The sequence below is a fragment of the Clavelina lepadiformis genome, chromosome 1, assembly GCF_947623445.1.
Source record: "Clavelina lepadiformis chromosome 1, kaClaLepa1.1, whole genome shotgun sequence".
Lineage (NCBI taxonomy): Eukaryota > Metazoa > Chordata > Ascidiacea > Aplousobranchia > Clavelinidae > Clavelina > Clavelina lepadiformis.
In genome coordinates, this window is record NC_135240.1 from 6295027 (window position 1) to 6310535 (window position 15509).

General features: G+C 39.8%; 3 protein-coding genes across 4 annotated transcripts; 1 reads left to right on the plus strand and 2 right to left on the minus strand.

The window, feature by feature from the left end:
• Positions 1-84: 84 nt before the first annotated feature.
• Positions 85-3153, minus strand: LOC143456794 (cholinesterase-like). Its single transcript, XM_076955196.1, has 10 exons — positions 2913-3153; positions 2489-2697; positions 2087-2297; positions 1728-1940; positions 1422-1671; positions 1211-1335; positions 959-1138; positions 649-873; positions 316-569; positions 85-256 (listed from the first exon to the last, which is right to left on the minus strand). The coding sequence occupies exons 1-10, from the start codon at positions 3011-3013 to the stop codon at positions 135-137; spliced, it is 1890 nt and encodes a 629-aa protein (XP_076811311.1). The 5' UTR covers positions 3014-3153; the 3' UTR covers positions 85-134.
• Positions 3154-3372: 219 nt separating this feature from the next.
• On the plus strand, positions 3373-6148 carry LOC143456842 (uncharacterized). Its single transcript, XM_076955199.1, has 5 exons — positions 3373-4164; positions 4297-4396; positions 4667-4870; positions 5209-5363; positions 5887-6148. The coding sequence occupies exons 1-5, from the start codon at positions 4094-4096 to the stop codon at positions 6002-6004; spliced, it is 648 nt and encodes a 215-aa protein (XP_076811314.1). The 5' UTR covers positions 3373-4093; the 3' UTR covers positions 6005-6148.
• Positions 6149-6878: 730 nt separating this feature from the next.
• On the minus strand, positions 6879-11032 carry LOC143456858 (cholinesterase-like). 2 transcript variants are annotated; one of them, XM_076955201.1, is made up of 10 exons: positions 10711-11032; positions 9843-10051; positions 9429-9639; positions 9071-9283; positions 8765-9014; positions 8562-8674; positions 8304-8483; positions 7815-8039; positions 7550-7728; positions 6879-7467 (listed from the first exon to the last, which is right to left on the minus strand). In XM_076955201.1, exons 1-10 carry the CDS (start codon positions 10875-10877, stop codon positions 7352-7354), a joined length of 1863 nt encoding a protein of 620 aa, XP_076811316.1. In that variant the 5' UTR covers positions 10878-11032; the 3' UTR covers positions 6879-7351. The 2 variants fall into 2 exon arrangements, with proteins under 2 accessions (XP_076811316.1, XP_076811315.1); XM_076955200.1 differs by having other exon boundaries at positions 6881-7467; positions 8562-8686; positions 10711-11030.
• Positions 11033-15509: the final 4477 nt, after the last annotated feature.

Sequence of the window (15509 nt, forward strand, 5' to 3'; positions counted from 1 at the left end):
CTACTTTTTAACCGTACACGTCCTATTTTTCTTTAAAAAACGTTTTTCGGTAACGATCCTTAAAACGCCATTAGCAGGGCTTGGTTTTATGCAGTGATTTTTATTTTGTCAGAAAAAAATTAGGTAAATGAAGATTAATGATAGTAGTGCGAGCCATCGTCGGAAAAATGTTGAAAAGCGTGGGTCCAGGTATCCATGGAATTCAACCACTTCTGGAATTCGATTCTCCACTTCGCTTTGACAGTATCAATCTCACCTTCACAAATCGTAGTTAATATGGAACCACTAGTCGAAATTGACTTAAATTAGACTTACTTGTGGCGAACTCGAGGGCGGGAAGATATTTCTCCCAGAAAGCGCAGTAGAAAGCCTGAGGGGCCGGGCTTCTCATAATGTCGCCGTTCTTTGTGATTTCCAAGTAACCTTGGTCGATTTCGTGAAAGACTGGCCAAATTATCTGATGCTGGTGTCCATCTGGCTCGGCGTGGCGGTGCAAGTGTCCATCTGGCTCGGCGTGGCGGTGCAAGTGTCCATCTGGCGAAGCATGTCCAGCTGGTCCGTTTGGATCTCTGTGATATGACGTAATAAATGACAGAAATAACGAGAATTAAATAATCATGGTAAAATGAAATGTTTAAACCGACTGACCCGAATTTGGCAAAATTTGTCCAATAGTGAACCATTCGGTGCGATACTTCACGGTCGTCGTCATTGTAAATGCTGACGAAAGGGACACCTCCCATCATAGGAAGACCAAATACCAGCTCTATCTCGTAGCCGTGCATGACGTCAGCCCATTGTGGCCAGGGATTGGTTGAGAGGCGGTAGGAGAGATGATACATGAAGACATTCTTCCCAATTTGTGAATGGAGCCTGAAACGATAAATACGAAATTTTTCGTAACAAATACAATGAGCACAGCTGAGACGTGCAAGCTAACGGAAAGTGCGAGACCTACTTGGACAATCTTATGGTGGGGCAGCGGAAATGAAAATGGTCGATAATGTCGTTCAAAGCATCTCTGAACTGCGCCAGATTGGAAGGGTGCTCCCAGTCCATGTACATAAAAGCTACGGAAGCCTTCCCCAACTCGTTGGTTCGTAGACCGCACTTCTCTATTCCTTTGTTGTATTGGAGTCTGTGTTGTGGTGGATAAGACAGCGTCAGTGCTGCTTGCGTTAGTTTGAGTAAGGAGCCTATAGTAACTTACTCGGTTATTAAGCTGTCTGTACTTATGTTGTAGCCGGGAACGGAGTGAAAGTTGAAGTAAGATCCCTCGTTTGAATTGAAGCCAACAAGGATGCCAATTTCGCCGTGTTTGCTCTTTTTGACCATCTGGCATATATTTTCAAAAAAATAAAACAAACTTGAACGAAATCAAAAAGTTAAAACTTTGAGTTCAAAATTTGTTTCACCACCACCTCTTTCGGATCCTCCGGAAGAAAGTCGGTCCCGTAAACCGGAGCAAAAGGAAAATCGAACATCTGTGACGTAAACCATGACGCGGAAAAGAGATCATCAACATCCTTGGATCGAAGACATTCCAGCATGATCTCGAAGTCTGTTGTTTCGCAAAAGAGTCGAGACGCCAAAAGTTTAGTACGTTCTAAGGCTGTGTCGAGACTAACGGCCGCCCACGGTGTCAGCGCATTTCCACTTTGTAGAATCACTCTGTAATCGGTCCATGGTCATTGCCTTGCTGGTGAGTTATATTAAACCAAATTTACCTGTTAAAAAGTCCACTGCTAGATGGCGCCAATGTGTGAAGAGAAATAGACGCAGCGCCAGTACTTTCCCCAAATAACGTCACGTTGTTAGAGTCACCGCCAAAGTCTCTGATGTTTTCCTGAACCCACTTTAGCGCCCACTGCTGGTCCAGCATACCCACATTGCCTGGAGCCGATTTACCGAGGGGCGGGAGAAAACCTAGGGGACCCAGCCTGTAATGACAGACCAAGACCATAAGCAAACTATGCATTATACTCGGGTACGGATACAGACGGAGAGATTATGACCAACAAATTTCAGGTCGTAATTTGACAACCTGGTCACTTCAAAAGACAAATCCCAGTCAAAATGCATTCACCTGTAATTGAATGAAACCACGATCACGTGCCCAGCCGCTGCTAGATATCTTCCGTCGTAAACCCGAAGTGCGGAGGTTCCGCTGAAATACGATCCGCCGTATATCCAAACCATCACAGCAAGGCGGTCTTCCTCGTGGTGGTCAGGGGTCCATATGTTCAAAGTAAGACAATCTTCGCTTTTACGGTTGGGTGCATTCCACATTTCCGCCCCTGAGTAAAGACGGGTTTTGTCACAATATGATTTATAAATCTTGAGCGGATAAACCTTACTTTTGAGCCAACTAAAACTAAAACAAAATTTGTAAGCAATTTACAGTTATTACCGAAACCTTTTTAGGTAATTGGGCAGCTAGTACCAGAAAAGTGCTTGCCCAATATGTTCATATTGTAACAGAAACAACCTGGAAACCCTGAGAAAGTAGTGTCGTCTTGATGGAAGCAAGAGGGCCCGAATTCGCTGGCATTCAAAGCCTGTTGCCACGGTGATGGGGCTTCTGGGGCCGAGAAACGTTCTGGAGCCACCGCGAATGGAATTCCAAAAAAGGATTGAACTGATTGCGGCTCTCCGTCGACATGAACGCTTTGTTGTTTACCGATTATTTCACCATACCTGGAAAAAGTTAAAATTTCAAACGTGAAGCGCTGTTTTGTTGAGTAAATCGACATTAAACTGCGGCAAAAGTGTTATACCAGACAAAGAATTTGTGTTGCTTGTGTGCTTGTGAAGCTTGAAGTAACTGACCATTACCTCACAAGGCTAGAGGTCACTAGCGCTATTTATAGTTTATTAGAACAATAGTGGCAATTATGACGTAATGTATTTACTTGGTCTGCACATGATGGTGACGAAGATGATGACGAACAGAATGAACATATTCCGAAATGAAAGTGAACACAACAGCAAGGGTAAGTAATTTGTGAAACATATTTCTGCACGAAGGTATAATTGTTAAGCATTAGCAGGCGAGCAAGGTGATGCCTCAAGTTACTCATCAACGCGATTTCTAAAGAGATCTATACAACCGCCAACAGACTCCAGAACACTGTAGCCATCGAAAGGTACACTAGCAACTGCAACCAGAAATGCATAGGTTTCAATATCCATATATTCTTTAAGCTAAAAACTTAAGAGTCGAACGCCGCAAGTTTAAGCTGCTACCCAAAGGCGGACTGTTCTGTCAACATTTCCACTACAAACTTGCTGATGGCTGCATTTATCCAGCACTTAAACAAATCTATCACACGCCTGCAGCTAACTTCGAAACCACGTGGCTCGTGTCATAATGCCCATTTGTCGACTGCAGGAACAGAGCAGTGAAAAGAACTTATAACAAAGTTCCTGTTTCCTCGCAGCATTAACTTCGCAATTAAAATAACTCAGCCCTCGCAAGATGCAGCCTTTCTCTACTAACTGCGCTTCGCACGCTTATCAGCTGATTACTGCATTCACTACACGTTTCAGTGACGTCATAATTAAAAAAATTTTAGGACATTTTGATCTAATTGAGCAACTGAAACAAGCTGCACTAGTTAAGGAATTTATTTTCAGGAAAATATCGCCGGCAAAGTTATTTTAAACGACTCAACATTAGAAGCGTTCTGCAAAATGTATTTTCATAACTCAGGAAACTTTGCTAGAAATGTGATTGCGTAACTCTTGTTCCTACAATAACAATAATAATTTAATTGGTATCACAAACAAGAAGTTATCAGAACTACCTTTGGGAAAAATGTTGTCAGATAATTATGAGCATACAGTATATACATAAGCACCCACGGGAATTCCCGTGGTATCACCTTATTACTGTCCAGTTCGATGGACTAATTTTGCCTAGTCATAGCACCAGTGGGGAAATGTTAGGCTGTGGCAGGGTAGGCCTATATAGACTCTTATAGGTCTATATAACAAGATACATGTGACCATGTGAGCATCGTAAAGTCATTTCTGCTTCTTGCTCTCATCGAAGTCTATTATACTGTAAACGTGGAGCCTTGACCACTTTGCAATGAACTTAACAACAGCGTTTGTGTTTGTTGGACTTGTAAGTCTGACTGTAACAGTCAACTCCAAGCCAAGGTGAACATTATTATCATTTGATTTAAATGACGTAAAAATTTAAAGCTATAGCCAGCCTGTCAGAAAGTTAATATTTACGTCAGACACTTTATTAAACAACAAACGTTTCTACTAACCACTTCCAATTTTTAGTGGAAAAGCCAGAGCATTGGGAAAAGTAGCAGAGCAAGTTTTGGCCGAAGATTTCCTCAAAACAGACGCTTTCAAAAAAACTGTTCTTAGAGTTATTGATGTAAGTAGAAAAATGCTTACTTGTTATAGGCCTAACTAATTCATGTTAAAACACTAGTCCACACATTAAATAACAATAGATTTTGGAAACATGTTTTTAGAGTTATTGTTGTTAGTATCATACATGGTTATTTCTTACAATTCAATCAATGTTTTCAACTCTTAGCATGATACACTATGGTCTACAATTATACCTTTATTAACTTGTGAAATAATAGTTTGCTGATATAACAATAGTTATAATAGATTAAATTCATGCATTTGTTTTAAGACTCGCAAACAGAAAGACATAGATTGCCAAGCAAAGTTCGGGCCGTTCTATTACTTCAGCTACACTGGAGCATGCGAAAGTTGTTCAGTCCACTGCAGTCCACCTACAGAAGGAATGAAAAAAGAATGCTTGGAATACTGCAGAGATTTCATGACAAACCAAGTTTTAAAAGATGAACAGATCATTTTGAAATCAAACAATAAGGTAAAACCATTTGTTAAAAGTACATCCAGGTAAATATCATGCGTTAAAATTCTAAGTTGCGACACAAGTAAACTTTCATTTTCGTAAATCATTAACAGTATATGTCGAAAATTGATGCAATGAAGCCGTCTTTCGTAGGCTACTGAACAAACTGTTTACCTAATGACAAACCCTATAAAGTCGCTTCCCATTGTTACTTGAGTAGTTTGATAGTATTTGATTTGTGATAGTATTAGGTTGGTAATTGCTTCCGTTGGTCAGAATTTTGTCAGTTAACTAGACTAGATCAGTTGATCTGGATATTTAACCTGGTTGAATTACATTGAACCGATTGGCAGAAACTAGAAGATGATCTTGAAACAACAAACCAGGAGCTGAACGAAGCAAAAACTGACTTTGCAGGAAAGTTCTTTGGGCTTCTAACAGGATTTTTGGTCTTGATTTTGCTATTGATCGTCTTCCTTGTTTTGTTTCTACGTCACGTGAAGCAAACGTAAGTGCAGCACGAACCTAGGACCTAGGTAGCCTATACATATAATATATAGTCTTATGGTGCTTCGAACGTCTTGCTAGGTTGCATGCTTCAAAACTAATATTGCCATCACGGGTTTTGTGCAATTAGTATAGAGTCTGTAATATTACAGCACGTTGTTTGTGCCACTATAGACCTATAACGTTGGTTCCCAAAGTGGGTTCTGCGGACATTTGGGGCTCCATTAAAAGTGCCAAGACTTCTGTGAAACAAATACATATATTGGGATAATCATGTATTGAACATATAATATCCAAATTATCTAGGTATATGCAAATTACATTACAATCTAGTTGCATTAAAGCAGACATTTATTTGCTCCTTAAATATCTCCCACTCGAATCATTTGCTTATTCTGTGTTCCTTGGAAGTTCGAAAAATCCAGATGGGTTTCGTGCCTTGAGAAATTTGGAAACCACTGGCCTAAAGATTAACCAAAACATAAGCAGTTGTAGGCAACCTCGCAGCTTCTTGTATTTCGCAGATACGCAAAGCGTCCTCCACGTAATGCCAACCCATCCGGAGACAAGACAGAAGAAACCGAAATGAGTTCAAACACTCAGTGTTCTCAAGACTCTGATTTCGAGGATTCAGACGTGTAGATCCAAGCGTATAAATTTATTGTATCTCGTTCGTCGTTATACATTTGATAAAATGTGCAATTTTGAAAACATTCCAATGTACAGATTTGGATTTGTTTTTTATATTAGATTTATTGACTGTTGTAAACATTTCCACAATAACCTTTGTCGGTGTTACTGTAAGTTTTTATGTTATTATGCAGAATATTTGTATATTTTTTGCAGTCAATACACCAAATGCAGATAGCAATGTTTTTTTTTGCTCATCCAAGCAAACAGTAAAAACGGCGTGAACCAAAATAAATGATACATCTGTTAAAAGGGGTCAAATAGGGTCAAAGGAGTCAAATAGCATATTGCAGTTTCGACCGAAAAGTAGAATGTATGAGCGAGAAATACTTTCAGGCTGAAATTACCGCGGCTGACGAATTAAAAAAAAGGGGAGTGAGTTAAACTGTTGCGAGCAAATTATGACGACTATTGCTGTTTTCATTCAATTTGGGAGCGGTGTCATTCAACTGTTCTGGCTATTTCAGCTTTATATTCGTTACTAATCATTAGCCAATAATAATACCACCACTAGACTAAGGGAAGCTTCTACATATTTCAGTGTGTAAACTAAAGCGCTTTTTCGGCTCATGCAACTTGCCGCTAAGTGACAGCAAAGCGCAGAGCACGGAATATTAATTTATTTAATACATAACGTGTTTAAAAAAACAGAAAATTTTTTAACTTACGTTAAAAATGTACAGATTGTACATTTACATTAACATTTCAATGTACTGAATCAGCACAAAATTTACTGACACAGTTTTCTACGTACTAGTGAAGTGAAGCGTGACTCCATGAAGTTACCTAGAAGATATGCCTACCTAGAAGATATGCCAGCTTTTTTTAACTACATAGTAAAGTAATTATCAATTATATTAATAATCGCATAATGCTTGTAAAAATAAATGAAGAAATTCTATAAAAATTTACAGGTCAATTGTTTTGTTTCCATGTTTCATGGCGGCAAAATATTAGTTACTTGACCAGGTCAAGGCTGGTTGCAATACCCCTTATCTTTTGCCATCGAAACATGGTTTTAACTATTCGCAGTGAAACACTATGATGTAAATTCCTTCGTGTTATTTGGCCTTGAAAAACTGGGTATTAATAAAAGGTGAGACATCGTTGTTTGAAGAATTTTGAAGCGTCCAAGAATCGATGATGGAGTTTCCTACAAGATATGCCTACGTAGTTATATTTGAAAATAAGTTAATTGTATTAATGAAAGTCAATCTCAGAGCAGCATAATCAACTCGGCTCAATGTTGGCGTTCTGCCATAAAACGTTTTGAAAAAAAAAAAGGAAAACTGAGAAAAACTAATGGATGTGACATCGCTGTTGGAACGATATTAATGCGTGTCTCCAGGAATCCATGGAGTCCAACCAATGGTGGAAGTCCATTATCCTAATCCTTTCGACATGGTCAATCCCACCTTGACAAATCATATCATTTTACATGGAAACACTAGTCGAAATTCAATCGTGCTTGTGAGTAATCCCCTAAACCGGTCTTACTTGTGGCGAACTCGAGGGCGGGAAGATATTTCTCCCAGAAAGCGCAGTAGAAAGGCTGAGGGGCCGGGCTTCTCACAATGTCGCCGTCTTTTGTGATTTCCAAGTAACTTTGGTCGATTTCGTGAAAGACTGGCCAAATTAACTGGTGTCCCTCTGGCGCGGCGTGGCCGTTTGGATCTCTGTGATATGACGTAATAGGATGAAACGAGAGAACCAATGACAATTTAAAAACTGAAGGCAAACTAAAATATTTAAACCGACTGACCCGAATTTGGCAAAATTTGTCCAATAGTGAACCATTCGGTGCGATACTTGCCGATCTTCGTCATCGTATATGTTGAGGTTAGGGGAATGCCCAATCATAGGAAGACCAAATACCAGCTCTATGTCGTAGCCGTGCATGACGTCAGCCCATTGTGGCCAGGGATTGGTTGAGAGGCGGTAGGAGAGATGATACATGAAGACATTCTTCCCAATTTGTGAATGAAGCCTGAAACGACAAATTCAGAAAATATCTGTGTGATAAATAAACTGAACATGGCTGAGATGAAGATGTGAAAGTGGTGAAAATGAAAGCTTGTGAAGTAGGTAGAGATACAAGTAGAAACAAGTTCACTAAACCTGCAACATCGGCAAATCAGTTTCAATTTAACCAACCTCAATATGTAGTTCTGCGCATCAAGCAAGAAACGATTTATACTTTGAAAACGAGCTTACAGCAATGAAATAACTAAAGATACTGGTACCAACTTACTTGGATAGTCGTATGGTGGGGCAGAGGATGTGAAAATGGTCCACAATCGCGTTGAGAGCATCTTTGTATTGTCCTGGATTGGAAGGGTGTTCCCAGTCCTTGTACATAAAAGCTACGGCAGACCTTCCCCATTCGTTGGTTCGCAAACCACACATCGATATACCTTTGTTATACTGGGATCTGGGTTGTGGATTAAGCGGTTGTCAGCGATCTTTGAAATATTTTCTTAGGTTAACTAACACGCCGTCGACAACTTACTCGGTCGTTAAGGTTTTTGTGCTGGTGTTGTCATGGGAATTCCAGAAAGAATTAAAGTAAGATCCCCCGTTTGAGTTGGAGCCAAGGAGGATGTCGATTTCAGGATGTCTGCTCTTGTTGACCATCTGAAGTATAGTAAAAAAAGGATACGGGATCGATAAATTCAAATTAAGTTGAAAATTTTGTTTCCGAAAGAGATCCACCTCTTGCGGATCCTCCGGAAGAAAGTCGGTCCCGTAAACCGGAACAAAAGGAAAATCGAACAACTCTGAAGTAATCCATGACGCGGAAAACAGCTCATCAACATCCTTGGATCGAAGACATTCCAGTATGACCTCGAAGTCTGTTGTCGGGCAGGAAAGTTTAGTGGCCATAACTTTAGTACGTTCTAAGGCAGTGTCGAGACTAACGGCCGCCCACGGTGTCAGCGCATTTCCGCTTTGTAGAATCACTCTGTAATTGGTCCATGGTCATTGCCTTGCTGGTGTGTTATATTAAACCAAAATTACCTGTTAAAAAGTCCACTGCTAGATGGCGCCAATGTGTGAAGAGAAACCGACGCAGCGCCAGTACTTTCCCCAAATAACGTCACGTTGTCAGGGTTACCGCCAAAGTTTTTGATGTTCTCCTGAAGCCATTTTAGCGCCCACTGCTGGTCGAGCATACCCACATTGCCTGGAGCCGATTTACCGAGGGGCGGGAGAAAACCTAGGGGACCCAGCCTGTAATAACAGACCAAGACCATAAGCAAACTATGGATGATTCTCGGGGACGGATACTTAGAGATTATGACCAACAACAATATTCAGGTCGTAATTTGACAACCTGGTCACTTCAAAAGAAAAATCTCAGTCACAATGCATTCACCTGTAATTGAATGAAACAACGATCACGTGCCCAGCCGCCGATAGATATCTTCCGTCGTAAACCGAAAGTGCGGAGGTTCCGCTGAAATACGATCCGCCGTATATCCAAACCATCACAGCAAGGCGCTCTTCCTCGTGGTGGTCAGGGGTCCATATGTTCAAAGTAAGACAATCTTCGCTTTTACGGTTGGGTTCATCCCATATTTCCGCCCCTGAGTGAAAAATCTGTTTCATCACAATATTCTTTATTTGGTTCATAAAACATCTTTCAACATAGCTAAAAAATTCTTGTTTTGAGCCAAGCAAACTTTTGGTTTGTTGTTTTGAAATCGTGTAAGCAACCTACAGTTACCAACTGCAACAAAGATGCAAACCAAAACTATCAACAGGCCCTTACTAATTCTGAAAAACCAACCTGGAAACCCTGAAAAGGTAGGGTCGCCTTGATGGAAGCAAGAGGGTCCAAATTCCGTGGCGTGCAACGCCTGTTGCCATGGTGATGAAGCTTCAGGACCAGAGAAGCGTTGTGGAGCTATCGCGAATGGTATTCCCAGAAAGGCTCGAACCCCATGCGGCTCTCCGGTGACGTCAACGGTTACATGCTCTCCAATTACGTCACCATATCTGCAAAGCGCGATTGTAGCTTAAATGCCTTGTTTTTATACTTGTAGTCGGACTACCGACTTTGGTGGCCGTATGCACAGTTCTCACTTGTAGCACAACCTAGTGGTCATGCCACCGGTCGGTAGTCCGACTAGAGATGGCAGTACTTTGTATGCAGAGACCTCACTACACGAGTCTCGGAATAACTAGTGCAGTTTTCTACCTTTCTATGTTTGTTGCCAAGCAACAAGTTATGAGCAATACACATTGTTACATCATAACATTTCCTGAGCGTTCAAACAACCGTGAATATAACAACTTTGGCACATCGATGAATGAACTTTGACATATCGATGAATGTCATGTGTGCAAGTACCCCGCTTTCCACTACTATTGCGTAGTTAAGGCAGAAAACTCTTTGAAATGTTTTGCTTTAGAATTCAACTCTTAGCTCCTAACTAGACATAAAATGCAGTGATTTACAAAAACTTGATTGTGATAAAGACGGCGTTTAGCTGAACCATGGTCAATACATGTGCGTCTATGCTTTAACTATGTGTTGGAACTTATAGATAACTCCTCCTTCTAGACCGGCCAGTACTGGCAAATCCTATTGTCTCAGACATACGCATCCTTTAATTAATTAGATCATAATGTCAATTATAACGTAATATATTTACTTGGTCGACACGCGAAGACGGTTGATTTGTTGATGGTCGAGATGTTGATAGGTGGCATGTTGATGGTTGACATGTTGACGATAAGAAGAAGCCTTATAAAATACTAAACCGACAAATGTTAAAATAAAGAATCCAGCCAATATTACGAGCGCAACAACGCCTTGCATTTCTGCGTGAAGGTAAATATTAAGCAGCAGCAAGTTGGTGTCGTAGGGTTCTTATTAACACGACTTTTGAATACGCAATTGCATCCAGTTCTAAATTTCTTTACACAAGCACTAAACTTGAGCTTCGAACACAGCAAGTTTAAGCTGCTACCTTACGTCTGACTGTTCTGTCAACATTCTCACTACATATTTGTTAATGATCCTGGCTGCATTTATCTAGCGCCTAAACAAAACCGTCACGCGCCTGCAATTGACTTCTCTACCACGTGGCTTGTTGCAGCAAAATGCCCATTTGTCGATTGCAGAAACAGAGCAGTGGAAAGAATTTATAAGAAAATTCCTGTTTTCCTCACAGCATTAACTTCGCAATTAAAATAACTCAGCCCTCGCAAGATGCAGCCTTTCTCCACTAACTGCGCGTCGCTTTCTTATCAGCTGATTGCTGAGTGGTGTCATAGTTAAGAGAAATTTAAGAGGTCTAGTTCTGACAAACTTATTAAAAGACGTTGCATTAGTTAAAGGTCCTCTGCGATGGAATCTTCAGGTCATAGTGTTATTGCAAATAGTTAAATGCTTGACTTTCTTGTGCAGTGTTCTGTGTTCTGGTCATGCATCACTAACTTTACTTTAAAAGCGAAGTTTGCTTGTTCTTGAACTTTCTCTTTGAACAATTGCATTTTTTATTATATAACTTATTATGCTTTTTATGCATTTGTAGATAACTTATAAAACAAATCACAGCGGTTTTAAGAGCTGTTACACATCTAGGCTGTCCTCAATTATTTAAATAATCAGGAAATTAGGTTAGCTTGTGCCGCTTGCTGTTGTCCTTACACATAGTCTTGCTCACTAGGCGGCGTGAAGTAGTCGCAAATGTATTTTTCAATTTTGTTCCGATATTGTGTATGTTGGCTGATATTTTGACCATTGTATCAGGTGAAAAAAACGCAAGGTGTCGCTGTGGGGTTGATGTTGATGACGAAGTTTTAACAAATCAGGGTGCCGCAAAAAGTGCCGTCCGCATGCGAATGATTACGTTGCATTCGTCACGCATCATTGCATTAGTGAGACAAGTGCGTCACTTTGAGCGGGTTACTGCATGTAGGACAAATAAAAGCAGAATGCACTAAGTGAAGTGAACTTTACCTTGAAGATTGCTTTTATTTTTCTGTTTTTGCTAATTTGTATTTATTATTTTTATGATGTGTTTTAATAAAAACAAAAACAATCAGAGTGTTGTTGAAGAAGGTAAAATTAAAAAATAAATTACAGAAATATCATTCAGTCTTCCACTTTCCACTGTAGCGATAAGTAGCCCACATTTCATGGGTTAAATTGAAACAAAATGACCGCGATGAAGCTTTTGAGTTTAAACCATAGATATCTTATATATAATAACTAGATATCCAACTCTCGCTGAAAAGTGAAGCAAGCCTGCGATGACACATGCGCCCAAAAGCGTTGGGAGGGAGTGAGAGAAAGGCTAAAAGCCAATTGTAAATTAGTTCTGTATAGGCCTAATTCTATTGAAGTTTTTCGAAAAGCCGAGCTGTTTGCATTGCGCTATCACCGATTGTTTTTGTAAATATTTGTATTTTAGCTGTATCAATGAGTAAGCTTGCCTAGGCTAATTGCCTACCGATACCGTATAGGCCTAGCATAAGGCAATGTGGTTGCCCTTCATTTGAGTAAGAGTTGCATGATCCAAAGCAAATGATTGATACATAAATAATTTCTTTCAACAATTTATTGCCAGAAACATCCTACCATTCGCACAAACTGCTCGCTAATGATACCGGTACGGTACGGGCCGTTCCAGTATCTGGGCCCATATTTAAACGCCAAACACCCTTTAACTATGCAATTGAGCTTTAGCAATATTGCTTAGCATCGTCTGCATCAAAAAACGTCTTTCCATTTCATAACTATTTTCCAATGTCACATAATCTTTTCATATGTTGCATTCAACACATATACGCCAGAGCATTTCTGGTCGCATGTGTTGACAAAATGGCGGACCCATACTGGCTTCACTTCTTAAAGCGCAACCGCAAGGTAGTTGGATATCTAGTTATTATATATAAGATATCTATGGTTTAAACGCGATTGCCCAGTTGTTGTAGAAGGGGCAGTACCGAAACCAGTACCATCGGTACTTTCGGAAAAAAGTACCGGATCATTTTTTCAAAAAATTCTAGTCGGTGCTAATACTCATTAGTTATAAAGTGCTATTTTAAGGTTTTGAAAAGTAAATGTTTTCTCAAGTTTTACCTTCATTAAAACTTATTGCTAATTTTAGCTTAGACTGTTCTTTTTTTATCTACAAATGTTATATTAAGTAACAAAGTCACATACTTCAAACGCTACGCCGACAAAGCCTACAGTAAGTGCTTTAGATACTTGTGGTGCTTTCAACGTGCTTTTCTAAACCATTGATTAAAAAGTAGCAATTGGGTCATTGGTCTCACTTTTCTAAACCGACGCTCTGTGATATAGCATCGCTCATATATCTGTATATCTCATTTGGCAGAAAGTAAAACGTAAGTTGGGCGGTTAAGCAACGCCCGATTAAGGAATGGCCATTTTGAACAAGCTTTGGCCTCCAACGATGAATAAATGATGAAATCAACGAACAAAAAAACAAGTTGAACGTAAGCTGCCAAAGCATCAAACTTGTGTTACTATCTCATCACTACAAAACACGCTTAGTCGTCACTTCCGATAGTCGAGACATGATTTAGGCAAAGTGACACGTTCCAGTTGTGGATCAAAACCCGTCTAACGGTGTTGCAGAACCAGTAGAGCGTGCAGTGAACTAGTTTGTTGTGAAGGAAGCTCCCTCAGACCAAACTCGTTCTCAGCGCTTGCTGAACATTTTCTCTGATGGGTCTAAAACTGTGCGCACACGCGGTCGTAACAACAACCCATCGAGCCTATGCGCTATAATTTTAAGAAAGGGGTTCGATCTGGGTCAAGTAAAAACATTTTGATTCGGTTCAAGATTTTTCAACTATCATTTTGCTTCGGATTTACAGTAGATATAGCGTCAAAGTACTAAACACGGGATAAACAAACCACACCAAGTTGGTGCACTTGGATTGTATTTGAGGTGTAACTCGATTCGACGCATTTTACCATTGTCAAGATATTAATAGAGAATATTTTTTATACGCGTTTTAGCCAACAACTCGCTTTCGAAAATATTGAATATTATCATATTTTGAGTGTTTTAGTTTATATGCTTGTTGTTATATTTTTTTACGCGGACTCTTATTTTACAAATCGCTCGCTTGAAGTAGGGATTCCAAAGTTGGTTGTTTTTTACTGTTTTCCAAATTAACTACAATTATTACCATCCTTTTATTTGCGGCATTAGGCTAAACACCATATTAGTATTATCTACATGCATAATACAATAGAGACCGACGCTACCTCTTTGTAAATACATTTTGCACTGAACCTTTTGCAGGTTTTCGTGCATTTTTTCGCAGACCACCGATGTTGATCTTAAAAATGACGTAATTCTTATCGTTGTTTCTCAACTTGGATTGACGACGTTACTTCATGAACGATTTCATTTTGATTAATGACAAAACAAAAAGGCGAGTCTGCTTCTTGGAGCCTCCAGGTTTCACACAACTGAGCTTCCTACAATGAACGCATGAATGGGACAAAAGTTAATAGAATGTAAAAGTTACTCAAAGTGAAATTATAGTTAATTAGGAGAAATCACTAAAAGAGCCTTACAGCAGACAAAGGGAAGCTATGCGACGTCACAGCACAGATAAATTAGGCGACACTAAAAGCAACAAGTTAGAATCTACGTCACTTTGGTGGAGGAAAAAATTCGTATACGCTGCATTCTACTCGAAATAATCGTAATGGCGCAAGATATGGAATATGTTATAAAACATCTCGAAACGCTGCTTCGGTCAATCATGTCTAAATGGGTCCCTGCCCTAATCATACTGAGGAGAATGAGTAACCAAAGCAATAACAATTCTATTCAGGCTACTTCTTGACTTGTTATAATGGTATGTTGCTGAAATAACCGAAACTCAAAATTCTTATGAAATATCGACAATGTTTTGCGTTCATTGCTATCGTATTCTGTATATGCAGATTATTGCGTGAAAGCCTACGAAGGCAACTCCGTTTAAATAATTTCATAAACCGACGTCATGCTGGCCCACATTTTTAATGCAAGACCATGGTTCATGAGGGATGTACGATACGCGCAATAACACACTCTATAAACTTTTTAAACGTTACGAGCGTGCTAATTACAACACAAACAACATGAACTTCAAGTCTAGAGGTCAACCAATGGCAAAATAAACAATACCGAGCTCCCATGGAAAATAAATACAACAGCCGTTCGCCCAGGTAAGGGAGTCACCGGTAATGCCAAATAGTCAAGAGTGTTGCAAGAGATCAAACATTAACGGACGTTTTCCCGACCCCCAGAAATAACTAAAGACTCAGCAAATATCACCTCAAAGAACGTCATGCTGGCCAATCAGGGAACACATGACTCGCTGTGAAATTAAAGAACTACCTGACACTTGTAACCACAACTTCTGCGAATCTATCGTGATGCAAAAAGAAAATAATGGTTAGGAAACTGCCTTA

What these genes read in the sequence shown, in the direction of transcription:
- LOC143456842 (XM_076955199.1), top strand. Translation starts at nt 4,094, where the DNA reads ATGAACTTAACAACAGCGTTTGTGTTTGTTGGACTTGTAAGTCTGACT. An exon ending in TTTTGAAATCAAACAATAAG is followed by an intron (nt 4,871 to 5,208) that starts GTAAAACCATTT and finishes ACCGATTGGCAG; the next exon opens with AAACTAGAAGATGATCTTGA. An exon ending in CTACGTCACGTGAAGCAAAC is followed by an intron (nt 5,364 to 5,886) that starts GTAAGTGCAGCA and finishes TGTATTTCGCAG; the next exon opens with ATACGCAAAGCGTCCTCCAC.
- LOC143456794 (XM_076955196.1), bottom strand. Translation starts at nt 3,013, where the DNA reads ATGTTTCACAAATTACTTACCCTTGCTGTTGTGTTCACTTTCATTTCG. An exon ending in TTCCGGAGGATCCGAAAGAG is followed by an intron (nt 1,336 to 1,421) that starts GTGGTGGTGAAA and finishes AATATATGCCAG; the next exon opens with ATGGTCAAAAAGAGCAAACA. An exon ending in ACAGACAGCTTAATAACCGA is followed by an intron (nt 1,139 to 1,210) that starts GTAAGTTACTAT and finishes ACCACAACACAG; the next exon opens with ACTCCAATACAACAAAGGAA.
- LOC143456858 (XM_076955200.1), bottom strand. Translation starts at nt 10,877, where the DNA reads ATGCAAGGCGTTGTTGCGCTCGTAATATTGGCTGGATTCTTTATTTTA. An exon ending in CGTCTTCGCGTGTCGACCAA is followed by an intron (nt 10,052 to 10,710) that starts GTAAATATATTA and finishes CGCGCTTTGCAG; the next exon opens with ATATGGTGACGTAATTGGAG. An exon ending in AGCAGTGGACTTTTTAACAG is followed by an intron (nt 9,015 to 9,070) that starts GTAATTTTGGTT and finishes GACCAATTACAG; the next exon opens with AGTGATTCTACAAAGCGGAA.